The 23,754-nt window shown below is 39.6% G+C and overlaps 2 protein-coding genes across 6 annotated transcripts in view; one reads left to right on the forward strand and one right to left on the reverse strand.

Annotated features, from left to right (window-relative positions):
* Window positions 1-1,837, reverse strand: part of mpp7a (MAGUK p55 scaffold protein 7a) — a 128,714-nt gene extending 126,877 nt beyond the window's left edge. For all 4 annotated transcript variants that reach the window (XM_018698211.2, XM_051066597.1, XM_051066599.1 and 1 more), the window contains exon 1: window positions 1,560-1,837. The gene's annotated coding sequence lies outside the window, so the exon portion shown is untranslated. The remainder of the gene's footprint in view (window positions 1-1,559) is intronic.
* Window positions 1,838-3,963: 2,126 nt separating this feature from the next.
* On the forward strand, window positions 3,964-23,754 carry waca (WW domain containing adaptor with coiled-coil a). 2 transcript variants are annotated; one of them, XM_018698215.2, is made up of 13 exons: window positions 3,964-4,204; window positions 4,399-4,429; window positions 5,301-5,493; window positions 12,319-12,410; window positions 13,477-13,592; window positions 13,716-13,825; window positions 17,877-18,131; window positions 19,539-19,661; window positions 19,969-20,120; window positions 20,482-20,606; window positions 21,887-22,082; window positions 22,195-22,322; window positions 22,420-23,754. In XM_018698215.2, the coding sequence occupies exons 1-13, from the start codon at window positions 4,164-4,166 to the stop codon at window positions 22,487-22,489; spliced, it is 1,632 nt and encodes a 543-aa protein (XP_018553731.1). In that variant the 5' UTR covers window positions 3,964-4,163; the 3' UTR covers window positions 22,490-23,754. The 2 variants fall into 2 exon arrangements, with proteins under 2 accessions (XP_018553731.1, XP_018553733.1); XM_018698217.2 differs by having other exon boundaries at window positions 19,972-20,120.

Below are 23,754 nucleotides of genomic sequence, written 5' to 3' on the forward strand. Positions count from 1 at the left end.
GAGGTTTCAGAGTTTACACAGAGAAATGTCGGCTCTCTGGAGATCCCCCTCGGTGGCATTCAAATACAAGGAAAGAAGGTCATCTCTTACTGTCTCTCTTTTTCTCACAGTCAGAGTACAATGTTGGAGACAGGACCAAAAAGAAACAAGGTCAATGAATGATGGTACATTATGTGGATGTTTTACCTGGCAAGCAAGCAATGAGATTTCAAAATGATGATGATATTTGCAAAAATACACAACAGATCTCAATTAAATGTTTTAAATGTGCAGTATAACACTGAAATGCAGCTTTGTAGTGTCTTGGTTGATCAATTTATTCACAACTGAATTAACTTTTTTCTCAAGCCCCACACTTCCTTTGCTAAATGATGGCCATGTGTGCATGCAATAAGTATGCAGACTGTAACTGTTATGAGGAACAAATGACTCAGTGGAATGCAAAATAATAGCATTTCCATTTTCAAGAAATCGTTACTGACATCTTGGGTCTGAATTTTTACCTCATAAAGAAACTGATGATATTGTGGCTTCTTAGAAGAGGGCTGTTAGGCAATTACATGTTAAAGTAAAGATATATAAGGGCCGAACGTATCATGTGACAAGGCCTCTTTCATATCATGGCAGAGCAATAATGGTTAATGAAGAACATTTGGAGAACAAAAACACATGGTGTCCCGCATCATGATAATATCCAAATTCAAAGAATGCAAAACAAGTGGCTGAGTTGGGATGTGATGGAAGCTGGCCAAGTGCTGAGTCTCCCGGTGGGCTGCCAGCTCAGAGGCTTGGCGCTGTCAGCCAGTGACAAGCTCCGTGTCACCACACTTGACTTTGCAGGGCACAAGGGCTCTGTATTCCCTCTGGACCAACTACACAGCGCACTGTACTTCCTGGAGAGTAGGAACCTCTGCGTTTAGGGCGTGGGTGTGGGTGTATTGTGGAAGCTGAGGTTTGTGTCACGAGGAAATTTTGTCATAATGGTTTGCACGCATGTTAGCATACCTAGACTATCATTTCATTTTGTTTACAAGTGTAAGCCAGGCGGTCACTGGAAGTTGCACTGTGGCTTTTGTACTTATTACTACAAAAGCTTATCATTGTAATTACAAAACATTATATTAGTTCTACACTAAGCTGCTTTCACTTTCCCAGGCAAATATTCCTCAATACAAGACGCCAGGTGAAATTTCATTGAAACTAATAGCGCTACACAGTCATTAAAGTGCATTACTAGACATGTGGGTGTACATTAAGTTTTAGGGAGAGCGAAGAGGTGGTGTTCCTATTGAGTAAAAAAAATATTTTGACATGAAAAGAAATGGTTAATCTGTCAATTGGTTACTTTTATATCATGGACCTAAGCACGGTGATAGGGTAACGTTACTTCATTTACAACTCAGTATAACACACGCCGTATTGTAGCTATATCCTCTGTATTCGCCGTGAAAGTATGCAAACACAAGATTTTCGATCATGTTCATTTCACCGGAGCTGCGTTTTTGATTGCATTGTGAAGATAAGTTCTTAGCTTGACACAATATGTTGGTGGTACTCACTTTGCATCGGAGATCGGAGTTGAATGGTTTCTTGCTGGTCACGGTGTACTCCAACGGTTCTTTCGAGAACAAAACTTTTCGGCTATTTTATTTTCCTCTTTAAAACCCGTGATTTTCTCCTTGTAAGCTTCCTTAACTCATCCCCGCTCCCTGTTCCTATCTCCTGGACACAACCTTTCAAAATGTTACGCCTCGGCTTTGCCACAACACAGATAAAGTGGTGAGTCGAGGCGCTGACTTGGAAACGGTTTGTTTATTTAGACACAACGTTAGCGTGTGGATATGTGACAGCACAATGCTGTTCTGAGATCTGTGCTGGACGGGGCTTTCACCGCAGAGGCCACCCAATCTGTTCTTTCATTGGCCAATGTCCTAGTAAGGAGTGGTCAGCCATACAATTTTGGATTTTTATTGGCTGTTGGCGTTGTCAATCATCAGCCTACGCCTTCACCGTAAATTCAGCCATCTGCCAACAGGAGATAACAAAACAACGACACTGTCACAGCATCATTCTTCATGTCAATAAACATAAATATCCAGAAGAAATTACAATTCATAAAACAACTATCGAAGATAATGATTTGCCTTCCTTTGCTTTTAGTTAGGCCAGTTAATTAAAACATCAATTAGCTCTGATTCAAATTAATTAAATGTATTAATTTTATACTTGTTTTGGGCCAAACAGCCCCTAATTTCAAGCACTTACTTAGAGTATCTGTCAGGCTTTAGCCCCCACCACCACCACTTGTAAATTCTCCATATATTATAACAAATATCCCAAATAGTTGGAATAAAGTTAGCTTTAACTTTAAATTCTTTTTAGAAGTAAATTCTGTCTTTATTTAGAAGTGGCCACGTGATGCGTAGTACTAGATATAAAAGTGGTTTGATACCTCCCCCTACAGGTCATTTTAACTCAGAGCGCAACAAGTGGCTAAGGACCAGAGACGGCAGAGTGCGAATTGATTTTACCTAAATTAATAAATAAAAATGTTGATGATAAACAAGTGTTTCTTTACAGTCACAGTCAAGAGTGTGTAATCCTACTGACCACTGACTATGAGAAATCATGCACCCATGGATTCTGAAAGACTCTTGCATTATTGTGAAAATCACAAATAATAATAATAATAATAATAATAATAATAAATCTGTGTATCTGTCTGCCTGTGTGTGAGCAAGTTCCAGAGATGTGCTAACAATAGAAGCATCCCCTTTCGTGCCCCCTTGTCCCCACATTAAAGTGTGTTGTGAGCCAAAACGCTGAACTGCAGCTTCTTTTGTCCTCAGCCTGGGATATGATGTGGGACATATTGTCTGGGAACAATAGAGCTCAGCAGCTCTGTTCTGACAGATACTCACTCTGAACCACTGATACAGCCTTTTCAAAGCCACAAAATGTGAAGAGGCTGCTTTGCATGCACAGTGTTTCATTTCATACACCAAAGTGTAGACTTGTAAATGATCATTTTATTACTAGATAATACGTGGCACTCTTTATTGATTCTTCTAGGATATATGTATATCTATTATGTGTATACTATCCCTCTATCTTCTCTAACTGCTCTTTTGTAATACGTAATGGCATGTGCAGAACCTTTTTTATTTCCGCTACAGACAGTGAATAGTACAATTTAAAAACTAAAACAGGCTGAGACAATTTAGCCTCTTTGTCGTGTACAGTCAATGTGAGTAGACACTGTGCTCTTTAAAAAAATCATTAAAATCATTAATGATCTGTAGGTAAATGTTGCCTGCGATATCGAAGTATAACCACTAGATGGCAGAAGAGAACAAGCCACTGCCTGCTGTGGGCCTGTTAAATATTATAATGTCTGCAGCGCTTGGTTGTCAGTGGACGGCCTGTTTAATGATATCTAACAGTCAAAAATGCATTGGGAGTTAAAGAAGGGCGGTTTTATTCAGCGCAACAGCGCAATTAAACGTGTTTACAAGTTTTTGAGACTGTTCGAGTCCAGTCAGTGTGTCCCGGATGTTGCCATCGGAAGGGGGAGGTAGAGAATGGTTGCAGTGAAGGTTGCCAGGTCTGTACACTACCTTCATTTGCCAATCGTATTTTATGGCTATTCTTGCTTCTAAGTACTTGATTTCTACGACTTACTATAGGCAAAATCCTAATCTTGACATCTAAGACTGCCATTTAATGATTTGGATACGATATTCTTTTAATTTGTTGTGTTACACATTCAGTGTGTGTTTATAAAAGTAATAAGGCTATAAATACATAAATGTGTACAAGCAACATCATCACATGTTGTTGTTAGTAATATGATTAGATGACAATTTCCTTAGGTACCATTGGCTTTATGTGGGGTTTCTCATACTGGTGTATGCCTGACATCTGGCAACCCTGCGCGCAGCTCCACCGCTACGTTTTCTAGGCAGATAGAGACGCTGCTGTGTGTGTCTGAGTGGGAGATGGACTGAGTGAGGGCGCTCTTTCGACCAGTGCTGCCGATAGCATTGAAATACCCATAAGCTAGGTTGAAATAATTGACGATTTCAGGTCGCTGAATCAACAAGAAAATACAGTACCATTATCAGTCTTTCACATCCCACTCCAAACACACTAACACGGCATTGATGGTAATGTATGCAAGGAAACAACCGAGACTCGGCGATGGGTAAACATCTTTTTAACGTTACTTATTCAGATTTTCCTTTTCCTCGTAGCTACGCTTTGACAATCCGCCATTTTTACTGAAACCAAAATAAGTGTCTGGAAACTTGTACATTAAGCTGTTGCAGCACTTCCAACTATTTCTCAACACGGGTATTTGAAGTTTGTTATTCACCACTCTTTTCTTTATATTTGCAGGTGCGACCGAAGAGATTCTCAGCCCTATCAGGTACTTGTTCGCTAACCCTAGCCTGCTAGCTTGCTAGCAGCAAATAAGATTAAAATGGACACTCTAGTTCAGGCTTCTGGAGAGCACAACAGGCCCCAGTCAGTGCGGAAAATAACGTGAAAAGTAAATGGTTTTGTTTGAAATTGCAAACTGAGAGCTGCAAATATTTCCTAACGTAAATGTTTTCAGTTAAAGACAACATAGACTGAATATGTTCGTCGAATTCAGCGGTTTTGGAAAAGGTACAGGCGAGTTTTATTGCAGCTCAAAGCTAATGGTAGCCTGTTACTGTTAGCTTGCTTGCTAGCCAGTCCGATTAGGGCCTGACCGCAATCTGTCATTTTAAGGATATAGATAGCTAAGCTGTTGAAACATCAAAGTAGTCGAAATGTTTATTGCAAACAAATGTACAAACTTAAAGCCCAAATACAGTGAATAAGCAATACAGTTGACTAGCATTTGTTTGTTTGTAAAAATGATCTGTGTACTTCGTCATAATCAGAAATTATAGATGTGTTATTATATGTAATTACATTGTTATTAAATTATGGAATACTAAACAGCCATTCTAGCATAGCTAAAATGGTTAATAATGTTGCATTAGAACGAATTGACAAATCAATCTACTGTTTTCAAATCATTAATAATTAGCTGCAGGAATGGTGATTAGCCCTGCAAATTAGTACCTGCAATAATCAAACTTTGATGCATTATGTACTTTGACATTGCAGTTCTTTGAACAACCAAACATGGCATCAAACAAAGGTTAAAACTGGTTTGAGAGACCTCCTGGTGATGATTGTATCATTGTACACTCAAGATACTAGATTCTAGTGAGGTGGGATTTGTGTGTGTGTGTGCCTGCCTACAGACTCTCAAATACTCATCCAAGAGCCATCCAGGTGGGGACCACCGACATGAAAAGATGCGAGACTCCTCAGATGTCACTCCTCCCTGTAAAATGCTCCGGAGGTCTGACAGCCCTGAAAACAAACACATCGACAGCACAGGGCACAGCAGAGCAAAGGCTGTCCACACACACCGGGCCAGGGACAGGGACGGAGGTGAGACACAGTGGTTACTGAGAATAAATTTATTTAGATTCAAAATAAAGTGCTTACTTTAATGGATACAGATGGTGCAGTCCTATTAGCATATAAGCAACAGGAGGTGTTGTTCTTTCCTACCAGTGTATTCTCATTTATCTGTAGCATTACGCTTCAACACTAAAACTCTGCATCAGTGTAATTTATTATTTCTTTTACCTTTGGGCATAAGTAGAATTTCCTTTACACATATACATTTTATGAAGTAGTAGGTATTCCAGCTGTCATAGTTTTGGATCAAATAAGTTAACGCTAAAATTAATGAACTGATTAACTTTTGTAGCATTCAGCCATATTTGTATTTTATCAGTAAGCATTTTTGTTAACCTGTTGAGTAAACCTGAGCTGTCAGCAGCAGTCATTGTGGATTCTATAATAATAACCACAAGCTTAGATGTTTTGTGAATGTCTCCTGCAGTGATACCAAAAGGAGCACCACATATACTGTCCAAGAATGTAGATGTTGAAGGGAAATACCTTGTGAGGGGGAATAAGTGTCTTTTTGCCTCGTACAGGGTTTGTATCTGAATTTGTTCAGTAGCTGGCCAATTTCATGGACAGTATGCCTTAAGTAAATTCTGTTTTGAGGTTTGACAAAGTGGATCTTTAGTGATTCCTTCACTGCAATTGCATATAGGGCTGATGGTTAGAAATCTTTTTGTACAGTTAAGTTTTCTAGTTTTTTGTCTATCTTCAAGATAACATAAATATAAGGAAACAAAGTATTGCTCAAAAATGTGATTAATTTGCAGTATAGCAGTTTGGTCCATGCATGCCACATAATCGTGGTTAATAAGAAAGCATTTCAATGTGGGGTTTTATATTTGTTTTACTAGAGGGCATTGCGTTGAGTTGCTGGAGTTGACACAATATTTTGAGTAGCTGTCTTTTTGAAAGTGATACATTGATGAAACATTTTCAGGACTAATGTTGAACTGCAGAAGACACTGCTCTGTGTGCAGCATCTATGAAAAAATAAAGTAAGCGTATACTAACAGAGAGGCCTGTTAAAGATGCTGCCAGTGGGGTTGGTTACTTTGCAGATCAAGAGTTGAACTTGAATTTGTGTACAGATTTTAAGAGATAAAATTTTGCACTTTATTTTTTTTTTAGATATTTGAGAATGATGTATCTAAGGATTCACACACTGGCACTGGGTGGAAAAAAAAACAATTTCAAAATAGGAGCTTTAATCATTTCAGCAGTCTTCTGCTACTATTATGTGCACCCAGTAAACAGTAGACTCTAGCCATTCAAACTTAAACACGTTTTTTATTTATTTATTTATTTATTTTTTTTGTTTAGACAGCATCAATCTAAGCTTGTAATGTCGGTTTGTGTCATTATGTTGCTGGTCAGGTGGTTATTGTAGAAGTAGTGATAACTGGTAAAATAAAATGTAGATATTAACGATCTAGATACCAGTGTAGTAAGATCAAATCACACAGAATCTGATCTTTTTTATTCTGATTTGAGCCACCTCCAGATGAGATACGGGTCTGATTTGTAATGTGTTTGTTTTTTGTTTTTTTTTTTTGCATTGCAACCTCAGTTTGAACAGTCACATTGGAATTCATGTGACTTAAATGTCACTCTAGGCAGTAACCCACTCCTGTTTCCAGTCAATAAAACCCCCTAACCCTTTTTCAGGGGGATGGGTTGCCTGAACTGAGTGTAATGGCATGAGAATCTTGTGGAGATGTGTTGACAGATGTAGTTAAAAGTAGCCCTTGACGTCCTGAAATTTTGAATGAAATTTGTATCAGTGAGGTCATTCACATCACAGTCTCAGCATTCCTGGCTCTGACTCCACCTCCACACACACACCTCCATACAGAAGTAGTACCCATCGCTTTATAAAAAGCCACAATTTAAAATTTGGCTTTTTTTTCTCCTCGTTTTTCTCCCTGTTATCTACTCATGAGTTTGCTGGCTTCCACACAGCATAAACGCTGACTTCAGTAGCCTCCACATTTACTTCTGTATGACAGCATGCTGCATGTGACATCTTTGTTATTGTTCTTCAGAACATGCAAGTCAGTCCAGAACTGTGACCAGTTTACACTGTAATCTGATATTTACCATATTTAGAGAATAGTTTTAATAACCAAACAAAAACATCTGATCTGAGCAATAAATCTTAAACTGAGCACTAATGTTTGCAGTGTGAACGTAGCCATAATGACCATAAGTCATTAATGGCTTGGCATTGATGACTGATGATATAACAAGATTCAGTACAGCATACATGGACTTCACTGGGTGATTTTGTCTTTATATTTAAAAAAAAACATTTAAAAACATTTTACTATAGGACACAATGTCCAGTGATTCAGATAATGTTAATATAAAGACAGATTTATTGTCATCTGCCGAGAGTTATCTTCTAATTTCTCAGTTGAGCTGAGTCACAAATGTGAAAACAGATGAGTCAGTGATGCAGACCAGTATTCGCATTCTTATTTGCAACCTGTTAACGTTGCCTTGCAAACATAAATGGGTGTTAGATTTAAAGTAAAAATGATCTGTTCTGTAAATTTAAGCTTCAGTCAATATTTTCATATGACCACTAGATCAAATGACTATATAATGTGAAAAGTGTTGCTTGTAGTGATGTACTCACAGAGAATGATCACCCAACTCTGCAGCCCCCCTCAGCTCTACGGGTTGTTTTTGTGTCTTCAGCTCACTGTTTTGGTTCTCTGGCCCACAGCTTTACTGTTGTGGTTGACTCACCGCTGTCATCAGTCCTGTTTCCAGCCACAGCAGGCAGCTGTTCTCACCAACCAAGCTCTGATAAACTTAGTGTACACTACTCGCTCAGCACCAAACAGCAGGCAGGCAGGCAGGCAGACAGACAGCAACTATCTAGTGAGCATAGTATGGCATTTAAAAAGCTATTTCACAGGAATCGATGGAAGACAAAACAGACCTAAAAGGAGAGTGAATATTCAACTTGGAATCATTAGATTGCGAGAAACACAATTCAGAATTAATGGTTATGTTTCACTGTGTCTGCTAGATATATGAGAAGCAAATTGTTTGCTTATGCTGCTGTAAATGTTTATACTTCTGTGGTTTCTGATCGATTGTGTTGAGTTTCTGTGTGTACTTCAAACAATTACAACTAGACTTGAGATCATGTTGGAATTGGAGCTAATAAATGTTGAACAAAACTTATTTTTCTAAAATTACTAAATTATTTTAGTTAACCTCTCCTTGATTTGGTCCATGTTTGTTCAACTCACATTCAGTTCAGTCTAAAAAGAAGGAACAGTCAGAAATGTTCGGGAAGAAATGCAATGCTACCAAGTGGATCAATCACAGTTGTTGTACTCTGCGTCACTGTGATGTGTAGTTACATTTCTAGGGTGGTGCATGTCAGGCTACAGTGCAGGGTAAGCATCTGGCTGAAAGGAAGAGACCTGCTAACTAGCATCTTCAGATGTGTAAGTTGGCACAACGGTCAGCAGGGGCAAACAACCATGCTGGTTAGGAAGCGTAATTTTCCTCTCCCCATACCAGAGTATTTTAAGAATGCTTGTTGTTGCTTTGCTGGGTTCTGTTTGGGACCTTATAGCATTGTGTATTAAGGTAAATCTTTGGGTTTTTAATATATGCCAGAAACTTAACCCTTAAGTGAAGCACGACACACTTCACATCATTTGACATCCATAGCACACATTATACCTGCCATACCTACTGCAGTAGCTGGATTGGGCTGATCTGGGGAGTGAATGTGAAAAAAAGTTACTGTAATACTTTCTTGACAGTGTGTATTTTTATGCACATAAGAATGCAGTAGTGTACAGGCAAGCGCATTAAATGGTCTGTTGTAATCTTGGCCATGGTTGAGAATTATATCTGCTTTCCTCATGTAACTGATTTTTACTTGGAAGCAAGGAAATGTCTACTTTATTACTCACGTTACTAAAGCCGGAGCAACTAATCATCTCTGATGTACCAATGGCATCCCAAGCTTATTTGTTAAGGTCAGAGGCTAACTACTTTCTTATCAAATGCCTAATCTGTCTTTGATCTTTAGTATTGGAAAAGAGCAATGTAGAGAGCATGCTGCTAGCAGACTGCTCACATTTAGTTGGCCCTGACTGAAGCATTTGCTTGACAAACTCAAGCAGCAGCAGATTATATCAGCTGTAGCTAATTAACTTTTATTCAATAATAGCTACAGTGAAACTTTTGGCTGCTGTCTGGTTAGTATGCTCTCTGCAAGCATCTGTACTCAGCCAAAGATCAGCTGTTACTGATGAGACACATCACTCTTAAACACCACTGCAATTGTGAGTGGAGTGTGTTGTTGTAATTCAGTAAGTCCAGTAATGTGTTGACTCGTTTCTTGCAAGAGCTAGCTAATCGCATCACGTTAATGTCAGAATAATCTTCCAGTTAAACGTATATGCATATCCTGCACGCTGGTTTCCTGCATGCTCTACCTTCAGGCGCCACCCCTTGCCTAAACCAAATCAAATATTTCCAGCTGGGGAGAAGGCATTGCACATGAACCATCTCTGGCCTAGTGCTGTAAGTGTGAATGGGTAGCCCTGGAATATATCTGGATGCCATTATCCCGTCATTGTCTGGAGCTGATATGTGAAAACTGCTTTTGTTGTGCTTGTTGACACATACCGACATTGCTGTCATACACACACAGAGAAATGTATCAAGCTGTATAACTGTATTTAGCTCATAACCATCCATAAAAAGTGCCTGGATTGAGACCTGATCTGCAGCTTTGCTCAGGACAACCCTTGTGATCATTAAATTGACTCTGATGATTGTTTTGAACTGTGATCATCTAATGGTACTGCCCAGTAATCAAATCAATCAAATCTAAACAATCAAACACTAAAATAAATTAGGAAACTTGAGTTTCAAAACTTTTTCATTACTTGAAAAGTAAATGATAAATCATGCACGTGTCAGAGCCTGCAGGTCGCAAGTTATTTATGTGGCACCCTGGCATACACCATGTTGGGAACATGAATTTAATACAAGTCTTTGGTGGAAAATGGGTATTACATTGACCATTGCATACTAAATGCGATCTGTTAAACCAATAGTTGAAAGTAACAAAGATAAGTAAGATCAAATGTGACTGGATGAGTCATTTGTCTAAAAAACACCCAGTACACTCATGGGCCTCATGCAAGAACATTTTATATTCCTCTCCTGAATCTCTCTTACTGTTTGTCTGAGGTTTGCTGGTACAAGTGTTCCAATTGGGATTCACCAAACTCTTTACTGGACAAACTTGTAAATCATCTGTTTCAGCCTGATGAATGCCACTTGTTCACAAGGAGACATTCACATTCTTCTGATGTGATCATTAGCATGATCAACGCCCCCTAAAATCACCGTATAAAGCTGCCTGTTGTAGTCTGTTTGTGGGTGGTTTCATTCATAAATAAATTTCTCATGAATTTCTCATACATGCGACATAAGAGCAAATCTTTCTATGTGTGATTCATACATGAATCCCATTGACTTCCAAAGTTTGGAGACATACCTTAACGAAATACTGTTTGGGGCTATAACAGCTCCTGTATGCTCAGATGTTGGATTTCTATAGTTCCCTTTTGGGAATAGTGTGCTGTCCCAGACATGGTTAGGTTGAAAATGAGTAACTGAAGTGGCTTCCTGTAGATGTATTGTTGTAGAATCAATAGGTAACAGGAAAAAAAGGTTTTTATTTATGTGATGTTGAATTGATTTGTCCCACATAATCATAGCAGGGTTTCAGATAGACCTGTGTAGCTTGAAAATTATGGTTAGAGTTACAATCACAATCACTTTCTTTTCTTGTCAGCATTTTTCTTTGTTTGGTGTTGTCAAACTTTTTACTTTCTCCAATGTAAGATACCTTTCAGATTTTATCTTTTATTTTTATTGCCCCACTGTAGTCAGTTTAGAGTTAAACATGTTATGAAATGCCATGATTTGCAGCATTCAGTTGGAGCTATTGAACAAGCCACAGATTTTTGCAGATGCTGTTTGTGTTGGGATTGCCACTAAGTGCTATATTTGGCCACAGATGTTGTTAAGTCTGGGACAGTGCTCTGCTTCTGTTGTATGTGAGAAAACCCTGTCACCAGAGGCCTTTCACTCAAGCATGCCTTCCCTGTTGTGGTCTACCTCAACTCATATAATTTAATTTCCAAAGCAATTTAGAAAATGTTACAAATGTCAAAATATCTAGAAGTGCTTACACTTGAAACATCTAATAATAGTTGGGCAGAGCTGAGAGGATAGGATGAGCAAAAGCATGTTCAGTCTTGCCATCTGATGGCTGCACTTGTACCTGTTGTAGTGGCAGTGTTGTTTTCAGATCTGTTTTCAAGAAGGCAGCCTAGCACTGGGACAGGTTTGTAAACTTAGGATGCTTTGTCAGGCAAACAGGTGCAGCAACAACTTAAAAGAAAGCTGTTGCATTAATCAATAGGGAATGAGATGTATATCATTTTAACATAGGTATACAAATAATGTTATCAGTGTTATACAATCACTGTGTTGCTTTCATATCCAGACATTCCAGGAATGTCCTATAAAATACACTGTTAGGAAGCGTACTAGAAAAATGAACTAGGGTTACATTGTTGCTTTATTGTCTTAGCCCACACAGGAGTGCTTGTTGTGAAGCGTATGTCTAAACATTAAAAAAGTTCTGTATTTTCAGGCTGATGTATGGGGCTTTTTTATCTTAACATGTTACTGGCTGTTGTTCTTACTGATGGTGTCTTTCCCTGTTGTTGTGTTATGTTGCAGGGACCAGTTATTCTCCACAGGAAAATTCTCACAACCACAGCTCCCTTCATAGCTCCAACTCACATTCTAACCCCAGCAAGACCTCAGACACAGTAAGTGTAGCCTCTGCCATAGCATGGAGGCAGATGATGGACTAAATACTGTTTTTCCAGTACAATAGTTTGAATTGTTTCTTGGCAGTTGCTGCTGTTTAGTAGTTTGACAGCTTTGACATTACGTTTTGTGGCATCTTCTTGATAAATGACTGCTTAGATAACAGTGATAACATCTTGGAAAATGTTATTTAATATTGTCCAAAAAACTGGGCACATAGATTAGGGCAAACATATTTTAATGGTCAACTTTTCTTACAGTGTTCTCTTTTAATTTCCTCTCTGATAAAGTAAAATGTTATCGTTATATAAATTAAAATACTATCCTATTTTCTTACATGCTTGTGCTAAAATTGCCAATTACATCAGTTTTCCTAGATAAAACTAATGCAGTCAAATACAATTGTCCTGAAATAAATCCTCTTTGATGATGGTTATAATGTTCAGTTTTTATTAAAATTTTATGTTCTGGTTGGGTAAGGTGTTGAGTCTCTATGGTCTTTTTGGAGGATGTAGTTTGTGGTGCTGTTGAGTTGTGTTGCATTACACAGAGAGGTGTTTTGGCTATTTAACCTACCCATGTTGATATAAATGGGTGGACAGAATAATAGAAACAACTGTCACTTAAGCACAAAACATTTAAACAGCACCACAGACTTCAGCCTCTAAAATGATCACAATGTTGAATCATCAAGCCTTTGACTTCATAATACTGACCTAAACAACATGATGAAAATGGAACATTATAACATTATAAAAGCAATGGGTTACTGTGAAAAATGGTGCCTGCAAATGAGCACAAAACACCAGTCACAATAATATGTCTTATAAAAGAGCAAACTGTTTCACTTTGATTACCTGAATGATCTGAAGCTGTCTTCCCTTCCAGTTAAAAAACCTCTCCGAAGACAGCCCAGCTAAAGCTATCTACCTTCAACCCCCAATCGCTCTCTACATTTCAGATTACATTACATGCGCTTGCATCAGACCCTCTAAACACACATGCACACAGTTGCTCTCTGTCTGGCTGGCAGCATTTCCTTACACATTTGCTCTTTTTTTTCAGCCTTATGAACCTGGTGACGACTGGTCAGAGCACATCAGCTCGTCTGGAAAGAAATACTATTACAACTGCAGGACAGAGGTGTCCCAGTGGGAGAAGCCCAAAGAGTGGCTGGAGAGGTAGCTATAATCCAGTTATCCACACCACGTGATTATATACATTTAATTTTAAGCAGTGTCACACAAAGGTTGGATACACCGCTAATATCTGTTTCCATTCATACTTGTATCTGTGTTTCACAGAGAACAGAGGCAAAAAGAGGCAACAAAGACTGCGGTTGTTAACAATTTCCCCAAAGACAGGGACTACAGAAGGGAGGCTATGCAAGCATCGGCAGCCCCTACTGGTTCTAGTAAGTCTCTCACGCATTTTCCCCTCACCAGTTTGCAATGACTGATCATAATGAATCACACATGCTTTGTTTACATATCTGTGGATTTTCTTTGCTTGGCTGGCCCAAAATATCTAACATTAGCTTTCTCCATCATTGTAACCATCTTCTCCAAATCTGCCTCTAAGCCTTCAGCTTAAGCATTGTTGTTATTGGTTAGTCAATGATGACTATTGTTGAGCTGACCTTCTGCTGATGAATGCTAAGGAACTGCTTACCAAAAGACTGAGACTACAAATGGCTGAACATGCATGCAGCTGTGGCTTTAAACAATGTAGTGTGGCTATGCACTAAAACCAATCTGGTGAACCAACTGACTGGACAATATTGGATCAAATCCATCACAGTCGTAGCCAAGTAGTGTTTACAGTCAAAAGATAAAATGACCGTGTGTGAGAGAATATATTATTCTAATCCGATGTCACTCATTATTGTTCTCATTAACATGAATGTAAACATCATTTTATGGCTAGAATTGGCACCACTGATTACATGTGTGTGCATGTAGAAGAAACTAATAAAAACTGGGTGAGAACAGTCAGCCGACAATGAGAATTGTATTATAATTGAGTTCATTAGGTTTCAGTGCAAAGCCGCAGGTCACCTGAAATCCGCCTCACTATTGTGAAGTTCACTCACCTCAAGCACTAAGAATTTGTGTTGCTCAAGGCTCTTTACTCACCATTTCATCCTAATTCAGCATTTTCCCTGCTGATTGCAGGAGCTGTGTAGCGACAGAAATCTGATCACATTCTGAATGTTGTCCAGTGTGTTGTCTTCTGTATGTACTCAGTTGACCAGTATGTGCTGCTACCTAATGATGGGATGTTTGAAGCCGAGGCTTCGAGGTGTGTACGTAGTATGAAGGGGTGTGTCAGGTGAAGCCCCATTTTGAGGCTTGTATTGTTTTGCAGAAAACCACGTGCCCTATGACAAACGAGGCCTCAGTTTGTGTGGTATACGTCACCGTTTCGTTTTGAGTCGGTTTTTGGTAAACATCTGCCACTTAACAGGTTGTTGCAAGTATTGGTTTGGTTCATGCGTCGTCATTGTTGCAGAGTTTGTAGTAGGTTGAGTATTTGTTATTATTATGATTATTATCATTATTTTTAGTAGTTCTTGTTCTGTTTTATAAGAAAAATCCCCCAACTCACACTGTGTCGCCCCAAGCACTGAATCCCATCACACAAAAATGACAAACCTCATCATGTGAATTATCAGTGGAGTATAAGTGATATAATTATCTTCACGAATCTTCACACACACACACACACACACACATACATATATATATATATATATGCGTTCATACATCGTTCATGCGTCGTTCATGCGTCGTATAATCAAAAGCGTGTCTCCATTTTAGCAAGATTGATGCCAATAGTGCGCGATGCAATATTTGCAAAAAGGATATAGTTGCTAAGGCCGGCAACACGACCAATTTGATGAAGCATTTGAACGTGCACAAAATCAATTTAAGAGCAGGAAGTTGCTCCATGTTCAATTGCACAAAGATTTAAGGGTCCTTAGTATGTAGCAGTGAGCATTAGACACTGACTTGTCACTTGTTCTTTTGCACTGAAAATTATTTGGTGTATATTTTTTTGTTAGAAAACTGCTTTGAGTGGAAAAATGTCAAAGCTGAAAAATAAAACTCAAGATTTATACCATAATATGTAATGTAATTTTCTTTGTTAGAACTGATTTGATAAAATTGGTATTGGAAAAATGTATTGTTCAGGAACCGGTATCGAAAATTTTTGAATGATACCCAGCCCTAGTAAGGTGTTTGTTGCTCTTTGTTCAACACTCTTAGAGTCTGTTTCCATCTTTAGATGCTCTGACACACTTGTGCACTAGTGCCAGGCAGAAAGCAAAATGTTGCAGAACATTTCTACTACACAGTGACACACCTCTGTGAAGCTCCTCTCAAACTATGATTGATGTCACAGATGTCATCTATCACGAATAACCTGTTTCTGAATACCTATTAACCACTCCCTAAAACACTTCCTCGAATACCTGGCACAGCAGTGTTCATGAATAAATGCTTTTGAAATTCTGGAGACACAAAAATTGTCATATAGTCAAGTGTTCTTGCTGCATTCATTAATTTGACCACAGAGACTAAAATTCCCCTGACCATTAAATTGCCTTATTTATCAGTATTTGCTAGCAGTCATTCTGTCACGCAAACTACACTGTTTTATGACAGTGTCACAGTGGGAGGCCTTATTCATTTATTGTGGAAAGCTAAAGCTGATGTACAAAGACTCTGTTGATGGTAACACAACACTTGCTGCACACTGCCATCTTAACACAAGGGTAGGTGCAAACCTCAAACAAACATCTAATGAAAGCAGGTCTTATGGACACATGAACAGGCAGCTTGCCTGTAGTATCGGCTCTAATCACAGCTGCTCACAGCAGCTCAGGCCTGTTTGTAAGGATGGCAGCATTACACATCACCAGTAATCCTACAGCAGGAACTGTGTGTGTTGAGTATATTAGAAATAAGTAGTTGTTTACAGTAGGCTCTGTTAAGGAGGTCATGGAGCCACTCACTTTTTTGTTAATTACATGTATTATAGGCAAGATACCAGAGCTTGCTCCACAATATTGTACTGTGGTTACCTGAGGTGCCTATTACAGTTACTCACTGTGGTTCTTTAATCGCTTTCATTTTTGGTACATTTGCAGCAGTTAAACAGATTTTAGTTTGTCTGTTGTGGATATGTCCAGTTCAACTTGACAAGTAAATCAACCGTAAACCATTTGAATTCATGGTAAAGCTGCACAAAAAATGGGAAGGAACAGAGGGATTAAATACTTTCTGATCACACTGTATGTTTTGCATAAGATTTGCAGCTCTTCTATGATTCTGAATTCATTAATAAATGCCAAAAATGCTTTTGTATTTTTGTACACTGCAGCATCCATACAATATATAGTCCCTGCATAGTGAATACTGTCCACCACATCACAGACAGACTAACATTAGTATAAGGGAGCACCAACACCCAGCAATAACAAACGAGACCAGTGACCAAAACAAACTCCAGCACTTTATAAAACTTCAACCAACTCTGACTGGGCGAAGAAAATAACTCGGCCATAGTCGATTTAATTGCAAAATCACTGGGCTAGTTTGTTTGTAGTAGAGAACCTTTTCTCCACTGTTGGAGACATAATGTTAACAACAACACAGCACACGTTTTTTTTTTTGTTTTGTTTTGTTTGTTTGTTTTTTAAACTTCCCCTTCAGAACACCCAAACTTCTCAACTTCTGTTTTTATTAAAAACAAAACATTTAACCAGTGATGTTGGTCAGCAAATTATACTTTCATTATTTTCATACTTGAAGATTTGTCAGATGCTTAAAGTTAATGTGGTGAACTTGAATACTCGCGTTTAGAAACAACCCTCATTAAGACCAGTCGCTGCAAAACACTGCATAATGATTTATAACACTATAGAATTTTACATGTCCGGAAACTTATCACTGCGGCAACTCTTTTATCTCTTGATCAACAATTGTGAGATAAACTGTTGTAATACCATCATACTCTTAATGTTACAAAGTAATCTACCAAGAATGTGTACTTTTATGTATGTGATTGGATATCACAGTGTTTTGACAGATGATGCTGCATTGCCATGTAAAAAAAATATTACAAGGTCATCAAAACAGTTGAATCTGGCTCAGATTTTGCTGGAGACTCCAGTGTGTGTGTGTGTGTGTTTTTAGTCTTATAAAGAGTGTGATGTGGGACCATAAACCTTTGAATATCCTTCTTGCTTAGTCAGTTATTCTGATTTTTTTTAAATGTATTTTGCATTAGATATGCCACAAAGAATGCATCAAGCCCGGTTTTATATTTCACAAGCCTTTTACTGTACATGAGTTCAGACAGAAAGCACTGTTGGACTGGCTCCATTCAAATGAACAAGAGGGAACTACGTGGACTCTCTGCCTACAGAAATTACATCCTCCTTTCTGCTGACTTGACAGAGTCAGCCCAGGTGGAGAAGCCTACAGCAACCCTTGCCACCCAGTCCCAGTCATCAACCTCAGGCTCAGGGAGCTTGAACCCATCATCAGGGCCCCCTGGATCATCAGCTTCCACAGTGCCCGTGTCTCCAGTCCTGCAATCCCCCGCCCCTCCGATACTCCAGGACCCCACCCTGCTTCGCCAGCTTCTCCCAGCACTTCAGACTGCCCTGCAGCTCAACAATGCCAGTGTGGACATGGCGAAAATCAATGAAGGTAAGACAAATGCACATCTAAAATACAAATGATTTAATGTACATTCATGCGGTGTCTACAGTCAGTCAGCTGCAGTGATTTTGTTTGATGAGCAGTTGTTATAGGGAGACTGTTTGAAATACTTTGCTCTATGTAATGCTGTTGGCTATTTGACTAGTCAGCCTCAATCCCTCATGGCTGGGGTATGCAACAGGTCACCTCACTGTGTCTCAAGGAAAAAATAGCTGTTCACACTGCAAGATGGGATGTAAACCTGGCTGTCACAGAGTGGCAACACACAGTAATTATAAATGTGGGGATAAAAATGCTTTCAGAAGCCTGCAAACTCATCCCACTTGAGTTTGTAGGCTGGGTTCAGAGTGCGTTTGTCCATTCAACAAGCACTTCTGTTTGAGCATACTGGCAGCCTCCATCCATGCTGTTTGCTGTGAGCCCCTTCATCTCAACAGCAATGTGAATGACTAGCCCAACAGTCCAGTGTTGTGCCAACACTCAGTGGAAAACTTGGCTGACATTGAAGGGGCAACTTATGCATCCCAACTGTCTGAGTCTTAGTCACATGATCCAACCCAAGGATCAGCGGTACATACACCTCTGCAGAATGGGTGGTTGAGAGGAAAGTTAGAAACTGTGACTTATTGGTCACCGTTTGTCAGGCAGTGTTAATGTATTATCGGTTCTAGCATTTAGCAGTTCCTCTGAGAGAGAGAGTACCTACTGTTCACCGAGGTCTAACCTCTAGTTTATAGGCTTTAACAGCTCACCCAGCTGATTGCCAGTTTGTCTAGCAGGTGTGTACAGTGCTCTACTGCTATTGACTGATTGCAGTACACATTGTACCTAGCACCAAAAGAGCCTAATCTTAAATGATGGAATGCTCATTTTTATTCATCGAGTCAATGGTGTAGAATGCAAAATCTTACATAGTAATCATAAACATGAATATGTTTTTCCCTCAGGACCATACCATCCAATGGCACTGTATCCTCAGTGGAAACATGTTAGTTTTGCCACAGTCTGTTAAAACTGTGGAATTAAATGGGACACATTACTGAATTTGACTGTCAAATTTGCTGTGAGGCGTTGCAGAAACCATTCTAGGTGCTGTACTGAATACAATACCAGGGGTGATTAGTAGAAGGTGATGAGTTAAACAGTTCTCTTTGTATGTGCAATTCAACTCTTTGAGTGATTATGCAGAAAGTTTGAAGTTAATAACTTTCGTGACAAAGACATCATTTCTGCTGTGGACCATTTTCTCAGACAGTGCTGACTTGTAATTTCCAGTTACCTGAAACCGAAATATCATAAACATTGCCAATCCTTCAATCAAGCAATCAGTTAATCAGTCAGTCACCCCTTTTATGTTAGTGCACAGGCTAACGGTATGTCTGTTTGTTTCTATAGTTCTCACAGCTGCTGTCACACAAGCTTCATTACAGTCGATGCTCCATAAGATCCTCACTGCTGGACCATCGGCTTTCAATATCACTACTATCCTCTCTCAAGCTGCTCAACTCTCCAACCAAGGTAAATAAAGTATATACAGAAGCATGTCTGTTCCTCCACCACATGGTGATATATTCAGTTAGGTGTGTTGTATAATGACTGCTTTGGCTGATGAGCAGAGTTAGAGCAGAGTTAACTATGGATTTCCTGTTAGTTAAATACCTCTGATAGCATCAGCCATCAGGAAATCAGTTTCCTGACTTGTGTGTCGAACTGTTTAAGATGTCTCTATGAGTTAATATTGGTGCAGGGTATTAAATTCAGTATTAAATTCAGTAGATTGTAATGATCCCTTATATTGTCTGTCTTTTTGTTGGTGTATCTCCAGCAGCCCAGCAATCGAACCAGTCACCAATGTCGTTAACATCAGACGCCTCATCGCCTAGGTCCTATGTTTCTCCAAGGATCAGCACACCACAGACCAATGCTGGTCCTCTAAAGCCCCTCCTCAGCACGCAGCCTGTCATCTCACAGCCAAAAGTAAGACAAAAAATCCTCAGCAAGGGTATAGAGTAACTAGTAGGGTGGGAAAAGAAGCCAGCTGGGTGAATTTTGGAACATTTTCCACTGGGAAAATAACTGTGACCAAGGACAACAACACAATTGGCACATATGAACATGAAATATTCTCAGTAGAAACTTGAGCTTTTCTTCTGTTTTATCAGACCTGATGAGCTTATGTACCTGGTCTCAGATATCTTAACTGATGCATGTTGATGATTAATGAAACAGGTTCTGATGGAAAGCTGGACAAAATATGCTTTTAGTATCTGTAAGCTTGTATCTTGGTCCTGTAGAGAGGACATGTTTTGATGTAGTGTTTCTAAATTTCTGTGTCCAGGTGAGCACGCCAGCAGTAAAGCAGGCATCTCATCCCCAACCCACGTCCCAGCAGCCCCTCTCCAGCGATAAGCAGCATAGTCATGATGCCACCACAGCCTCCCCGCGCACCCTGCAGCGCCAAGGGTAGGTACAACCACACAACTCGCTCAACTTTAACAAGAATGAGTAGTCATGAGAAGTGGAATAATCGCCAGTCTTTGATTATATCTGAGGATGGTTTTAAGCATTGGTCTTCTTTGTGTGTCCTGAGATGATTAACTCTGAGATATTTGAGTAGATTTACTATTGACTTTATGTAGGTAATGTGTCAGTCTGTTAGTCTGAGTGCTGGTGTATTCTTTGAGCAGTACATCATTGTTTAATTTGTAAATAGCATAAACATTTATGTACATTGATGTGCTTTTCTGCACATGTAACCAAAGATAGTGGACACACTATGTCTGTCGGCCCATTCATATCAGCCCATGAATGATGGAGGCTTTCGACAGTATTCATTGTGTTGTGTTGTGGCACCATCTGCTGGTCATAAATGGAATGGTGACTGTTGACAATGAGACAGTTGTTTCTCTTCTGTCATCGAGGTCATGCCTTTGTTTGTGGACTGATTTACAATAGGTAGCCAATTTATGGTCAGTTTGATGAGATGTTTATTACTGCAGGTTAGGGTATTTAAACTAAGTCATTGTGTACACATTAGCAGTTAATTGTCTTTGTGGATGCACACACCCACAGCCATTCACATAAATATTGATTCACATAAGACAGTGCAGTGCAGTACAGTGTTGCTGATGTAGTGTGAGTCACTGAATTTGCTCAAAGGTTTTACCAGTGAAGATGTGGCAGCTGATGATGTCCACAGTTTTTAGCTCACAAGTGGCACAGCTAGTGATTGGTATTATCACTATTATTTTTTCAATTCATTGATCAGTTGTTTGGTCTATAAAATATCAGACAGAAAATTCAGTCCTATAATTCCTATATGGCAAAGTGTTGTCATAAAATGCCCTTTTTTTACTCAACTAATAGTCCAAAACCTATAAGAAACACACCAACCGACATTTGACTGTGATTTAGGTTCACTGTGGCTGAACACCGCGTCTTCACCAGAATGTTTAAGTTGGTATCTGACGTCTGTCCATTTTCACCAGTGTCCAACATTTTATCACGTGTCGCTGTCTACAGTCAACGTTCATAACAGCTCATGTTTTGTGCGCTCAGTCGCAACAAGTGTCTTTAGGGCGTCACATCTTTTTTTGCTCTATGCTGTTAGCTCTTTAACATACTAACTATGAGAACAAGTTGATGAGTCCAGTTTGTCAAAGTCCAGGAAGTTCAGAAAGCTCAGCTCAGCTCAGCGTAATGTCACAAAGTTTACATTATTGTTCAACATTTGTTGATTACAGCAGTCAGAGGAGTCCCTCCCCAGGTCCCAACCATGTCGCCTCCAGCAGCAGCAATGCCCCCAACTCTGCCTCCGCTCCCCCCACTGCCTCAGCAGCCCGGCCATCCTGCTCTTTCACCCCTACCCTTGCTGCCCACTTCAATGAGAATCTTATCAAACATGTGCAGGGTTGGCCTGCTGAACACGCAGAGAAACAGGTTTGTACCACCTATATTACCTTCATTTACATGATAGAATTGGGAAAAAAATGGCTCTTACGGCAACATTCACCAAGCTCATTTTTGTGTGTCTCAAAAAATGATTTTAAAGGCATCAAGACTACGTGAAGAGGCTCACACTATGGGGAGCATCTGCATGTCTGAGAACTGCACCGAGCTCAAAAACCTCCGGTCTTTGGTCAGAGTCTGTGAAATACAAGCAACATTGCGTGAGCAAAGGTGAGAATACAGTTTTAGTCCAGAAGCATGCACCTGTTGACATGTAAAGTAAACCTTCATACAACTAATTGTTGTCATTTGTGTCTCCTTGCCACAGGATACTGTTTCTGAGACAGCAAATCAAAGAACTTGAAAAGTTGAAGAATCAGAATTCTTTCATGGTCTGAGAACTTCTGGTTGCGAGTTGAAGCGAGCGTTGGGAAAAGGGGGGGAAAAGACCCATTGCACATAGTTGGAAGCTGGAGGGGGAGCAGTTGTTCAGTTCCTCTTGAGCCCAGTCTTAACACACACACACAGGAGCTGCAGTCGGGTTGCCTTTGGACCGTTGGGCTGGGAGAACCAAGAGGGAGAAATGAAGAGCTGTTGTGGGAGAAGGGGGAGGGTGGGGTGATTTACAAGTTTTGTAAAAACCCTCGATGGAAAAAAATGTAGATTTCTTGTAGATGTTATCTATGTTGTAAATATGTTTTGTAGATTGAAGCCATGGAAAGCCATGCCTATCAAAGCTTTTGACATCCAAACTAATCAACGCCTAGGCGGCTACATTCATTAGCTAGCCTTTCCTTCATGTTAACTCATCTGCAGACTTAAAGCTTCATTTTGTCAATTCATAGATCATTGAACCATTGAGCATGTGTGACCTGCATGTAAACAGAGGAGGATGTTTGAAGCCATTTATTTACACAGAAGCCTAGCATAAAGCATAACACACTGGTGTCAAAGTAGTTCTTCTCCTCAAATCTCTGTAAACTGACTCTGTCTAGATTCTCTTCCTCTGCCCTCTGTGGGTGAACTGTAACATGTACTCAGGCGTGGTAAACATCCCCTCTCTGCAGGTCTATCATAACTGCTCACAATGGTTCAGTGGTCTGTTTGCAGCTTCTGGTGGCCCTGCATTTCCCAATTCTGAAAAAAACAGTGCCTGGTGGTGTGGTGGAGTGAGTGATTAAAAAACAAACAAAAAAAAATTAGAGATGTGATGGCGTGCTGCTTTGGACCATTCCCACTACCCTCCCCTGGCCTCAGCCCTGCCCTGCCGCACCTTCTCCTGAGACACCCAACACTTCACACCCTCCTTGTTGGGTTTTTTTTTCTTTTGTGTTCCAACTGTTTTTGTTCCTCTTTTTTCCCTCTCTGACTTTTTAAGTTGAGGTGGTACCACTGGTTCATTCCTTTGTACAGTTGCTAACATTACAGTGAAGTTTTAAGAAGAGGAAGCAGAATAAAAAGGTTTTATTTATAAGAGTTGTAGTGATGAACAGTAAATCACAATGATATCCATGCATTTTCATTTGCACCCAGTGTAGGAGTGGTATTACAGGTGGTCCGAGGCAGATGTGTCGTGGATCACCTCTTCTGTCAGCGCAGGGCAACAAGAGGTCACAAGGTCAAATGTGAAATGTATGTATTGTAATAAACATATTAAACTAAA

Source organism: Lates calcarifer, linkage group LG24 (genome assembly GCF_001640805.2).
Source record: "Lates calcarifer isolate ASB-BC8 linkage group LG24, TLL_Latcal_v3, whole genome shotgun sequence".
Taxonomy (NCBI): domain Eukaryota; kingdom Metazoa; phylum Chordata; class Actinopteri; family Centropomidae; genus Lates; species Lates calcarifer.